This window comes from Gymnoscopelus braueri (genome assembly GCF_963280865.1).
Source record: "Gymnoscopelus braueri genome assembly, chromosome: 10".
In the NCBI taxonomy this organism is placed as follows: domain Eukaryota; kingdom Metazoa; phylum Chordata; class Actinopteri; order Myctophiformes; family Myctophidae; genus Gymnoscopelus; species Gymnoscopelus braueri.
In genome coordinates this window covers 3,910,205-3,914,898 of record NC_137611.1, presented here as the reverse complement: position 1 = coordinate 3,914,898, position 4,694 = coordinate 3,910,205, and the positions used below count along the sequence as shown (strand labels likewise).

Genomic DNA, 4,694 nt, shown 5'->3' with positions numbered 1-4,694 from the left:
ATAAGTAAATTCCGTGCCTCAAAATAGAAGTTAGAGAGCTTTTTGAAGTAAAAAAATAGCGGAGAATTGGCCGCTCAAGAAAAAGATGGCTGCCGTTCGTGTTTTGGGCTCACTCGAACTCGCCACCTGATTGGCCAACGTAAGCTGTCAATCACAGAACAATGAGCGACGACGCTGATAGGCGCGGCCGTTTGGCATACACAGCCAATATTGCAGAAAGGCGGTTCATGCCAGACTCACTCCAGGAATCAAATAGAAATGAGATTTCCGGAGGGAGGGTTTACCAGGCTACTGCTCTACAGCATCACACTGGTTGTGACGTTCCCCCTTCTAGAGTTCCTTGGGCTCCCCGTAGTCGTTGTACATGACGGGCAGCGACTGCTCGTCGCAGGCCTTGCGTATGTCCCGGCCCAGGTCCACCCAGTTCAGGCCGAAGGCCTTGGTGTCGGTGTAGCGGCAGGAGAGGAACCTGAGGGACATCCGGCGCAGGCCGATCTTGGGCTCCTGGAGGAGGCCCCGGCACCAGCGGGACAGTTCGTCTAGCTGGGAGAGGATGAGGCCGGCCTTCCTGTTAAGAGAGCAGAGAAGAAGAACGTTAACCAGTGGTGGAAAAAAGTCATCATTTTTAACTCTATAACTGCCAAAGACGTTTATAAACGTCTTTGGGCCTTCAGCTATTGCCTGCCAAAGACGTTTAAAAACGTCTTTGAAAAAAAAAAAAAAAAAAACTTTTTTCAAAAAGAAAATATTTCTAAAAAGATTCTCTAATTATATAAGATTGACACCTTTTCGATATTCCAAACGAATAAGGAGATAACAATTCCCAAAGATTTGCTACTCCATCCACTTCAATGTTAAAATTGAAACGGACAAACACATGACAACAAGGTCAAATTGACCTCGTTGACATTTGTGAAACCACACCTGAATCTCATCTGTGATTAGAAATTATCTGGGATCAATCATACTGGAGAAAAATATTCTGTGGCTATGCGAAAAGGTACCAAATCGGTCAAAACCCTGGCAGAGGCTACAGACTTTTTGAAAAAACTCTGGCAGGGTAAGAGTTAATACTAGGTAACTTTAAAAAAGTTAAATTGTATATCTTTTGTGAGTGGCAAATGTTTCACACACACCCACTCCATGAATTTCACCCCCGAAAGCGGGCCTCCCTTCCCGCGAAAATGACGCCATCCGACCGGAAAACGGAAACGGAAATGCACCGGTTTCCTGTTTGTCCAGGAACTACTGCGCTAATAACGAATAGGAATCTCCCGCTGTTTTTAAGACATTATAGGATTTGAAGATGGAAAAACAACAGCAAAAGAAAACACAGCTCACGGTAACTAATGCTCCACTGGCTAAGAGAAACGATCCGCAGATCGTATAAAACAATTAAAAGAACGCTTTTTGAAACGCGTCCGTCTTCCGGTGAAAACAAATGGAATTCTGGGTAATGCAGGAATAAACGAATGACATGCAGTGACGGTAATGACCAGCAGAGGTTGCTAAAAATCGTTATTTGTGGACCTGCCTTGTATTACTATAACATAACCGTAGATCTACGGGAGGAGGATTTTTATTTTTCTTCACAGGGGGCGCACTAACGCAACATTGGAATGATCCGCAGACCCTGTAAAATGGAATGGACGGATGTTGATCGAGTCCAAAAAAGCTACCTCCTCCCGTCCACTCCAATGATAGGATTTGGGTCCATATCTCCATACTTTTTTACAGTGGTGAAAACGAGCCATTTTCAACGTGTGATCTCTCTGCAATGGAGGATCGTGTAAGAAATATTATTGTTCCAGTCGTTAGACGGGAACCTCGACCATCGCCCAGACACCCTTTGTTTACCTCCGGGTCCTCGTGGAGGCGTTTCTACAGCTCTAAACACATCAGCGTAAACGGTAAGAAACGCTGGCACTGGAGGTACCCTGTTTTAAAAAACCTCTGGCACTAAATGTGTTTAAGTAAAAGTATCTATACCGCAATGTAGATATACTCTGTTACTTACAAGTACAAAAGTATTGGCATCAAAATGTTTTATTAGGCAAAACATTTTAAAACAGCACAATTACATTTGAAATACTTTGTCTAACAGGTCCTTGCGGTCTTGTTTCCAATGAGGGCCTTGGTATGTATTGGTATGTATTGGTATGTATGTAAGGTACCAAAAGTAAAAGTACTAGTTATGCAGAATGTCCCAAGTTTTCAAAACATCTTTTGAAAATAGCCGAATTACAAGCTCAAAATGTGTCGCATCGGATAGAAAACAATGTTCAATATCTTGGCAATCAATGTGTTAATATAGGTTTTGTTAGTATAGCTGCATTGGTGCTCTACCTGTACGCACCAACCTACCAACGGAGAGGGTTTTTCAGCTGGGCTGGTTTGGCTAACGGACAAGTTGAGGCCATGTCTGAGGAATTAAAGCTCCTTTCCCTGCCTCTCTGTGGCATTACATCCATCCATTAGCCATAGTTTTCCACCACAAGACAAATGTGACTTGGCGTCCGGGCCCATTCATTCATTTTTCAACATGCTTCAGTTTCATCATTCTGTCTGGACTTCCGTCAATGCAGGAAACCCACCCGGCGGGCGGGAGCGGAAGGGCACCGCTGTGTGTTTTGGGTGGAATTCGGAATGTGTTCGGTAGTAGTGGAGGAATAAATGTGAATTCCTTGCTGCCCCGGCTGCAGTGGTGGAAAAAGCACTCAAATGTTTTACTTAAGTAAAAGTATCAATACTGCAATGTAGAAGTACTCTGTTACAAGTAAAAGTCCGGAATTCAAAATTGACTTGAGTAAAAGTACAAAAGTGGTATCAAAATATACTTAAAGTACCAAAAGTATATAGCAGATCTACAAGCTCACAACGCTATTTTCGGCTATTTTCAAATAGCCTACGTATAAAATAGGGCTAAAGGGGTTAATGTATGTTTTATAATGTAATAATTCATATCTGCAAAGTAACTAGTAACTAAAGTTTTCAATTATAATTGTAGTGGAGTAAAAGTACAATATTTGATTCTGAGATGTAATGGAGTAGAAGTAAAAGTTTTGGAAATTGGAAATAATCAAGTAAAGTACAAATACCTAAACATCTTACTTAAGTACAGTACTTAAGTAAATGTACTTAAGTTACTTTACACCACTGCCCGGCTGTCTCCTTCAGACAGGAAGGGCCACAGGGAGGGAGCATGGTTTCAGGTTCTGTCACAGAGTGAGGTAATCCTACAGAAATGGCAAGGCCACTGCTGTGATTTATACACTGTCCATAGTCTAAATAATCCAACGTTTGATTTGCACCCCCATAACCAGCTTCAACCTTCACACACCAGACATGAGTTCATATTTTGTCCATTAGATATTTCCTTCAACATCATTTGGAGACATTAAATTATTTCAATTTCTCAGAAATTGATGTTCGTGCCTCAAACCAAGCTCTGTGACGGGAGAGCTGTGGAGAAACAAGCCTGTAGTGTAAAAGCCCTACCGCACGCCCCTACAGAGCAGTGGTTCTCAACCAGTGGTCCGGGGACCACCAGTGGTCCTTGAGGGGGTTCCAGATGGTCCCCAGCTACAGTAATTGGAGAGTTGGTAACCAAATTGACTCTGGTTAGATCTTTAACTCTTGAGTGTAAAATTAAAACAAATAGACCCGTTTCATTTTACAACAAGTCTACACAATTAGAGAATATAGAATAATTGTTCTTTTGATCAACGTTCGCCTGTTATCTCTTCTGGTACACATCAATACAGCATGGAATTGTGGACACAATCTTATCCAACAATTACAAAATCTGAGAGGGTCTGAGAGGATAAATCTCATCAAATGGTGGTCCGTGGCTCAAATGCAGAATAAACCTTTTCAGGCAGTGACCCCCCAAAATAATCATAGTTGAACTGGGGAGTCTGGGTACCCCCAAAAATAATAACGTTTGAACTGGGGACCCCCCACCCTGACAAGCACTTGGAATTGTAGCCGAAATACATTTTCACAGTGTTTGCGTCTTTCTTATGTAATATATGACAATTTGAACAATTTGGTATTAAAAAGGTCTTAAAAGTCATTAAATCTCCAGCAGCAAAGACCCCTATCAGGTGTGTGGGTGGTGGGGGGGAATCAGTAAAGAACCCTATCAGCAGAGGGGGGTGTGTGGGTGGTGGGGGGAGTCAGTAAAGAACCCTATCAGCAGAGGGGGGTGTGTGGGTGGTGGGGGGAATCAATCAGTAAAGAACCCTATCAGCAGAGGGGGGTGTGTGGGTGGTGGGGGGAATCAATCAGTAAAGAACCCTATCAGCAGAGGGGGGTGTGTGGGTGGTGGGGGGAATCAGATCTAGATTTTGCGGTACAATATAAACACCTCAGATCCATAGATGTGAGGTAAGGCATTATACGTCACAGTAAGGTGTTTTACATCTCTATATCAGGCCAATTCTACAAATGCCTTCTAAGTAAGTAGCTCTCACACTTTCAAGATTTTTCAAACACATAAAAAATAGCAGATGTACAAGTTTGCAGCGCCGCACGAAGTGACGCTCTGCGAGCTTGTACATCTGCTATTGTTGAATAGCGAACGCAAAGACTTTAAATGACACTTTCCCGGTTTTAATGGGTTAAAAACAGCTAAAGTACTTGAGTGCAGATCAATAGATTCTACTGCACATTTTGCTACGAGCAACATTTCC

At 42.6% G+C, this 4,694-nt stretch overlaps 1 protein-coding gene across 1 annotated transcript in view; it reads right to left on the bottom strand.

Annotated features, from left to right (window-relative positions):
* Positions 1 to 330: 330 nt before the first annotated feature.
* astn1 (astrotactin 1) overlaps positions 331 to 4,694 on the bottom strand; it is a gene marked incomplete at both ends in the record, with an annotated part of 727,677 nt that continues 723,313 nt past the window's right edge. The window contains one exon of the mRNA XM_080440454.1: positions 331 to 568. Within this exon, the coding sequence (XP_080296580.1) occupies positions 331 to 568 (238 nt within the window). The remainder of the gene's footprint in view (positions 569 to 4,694) is intronic.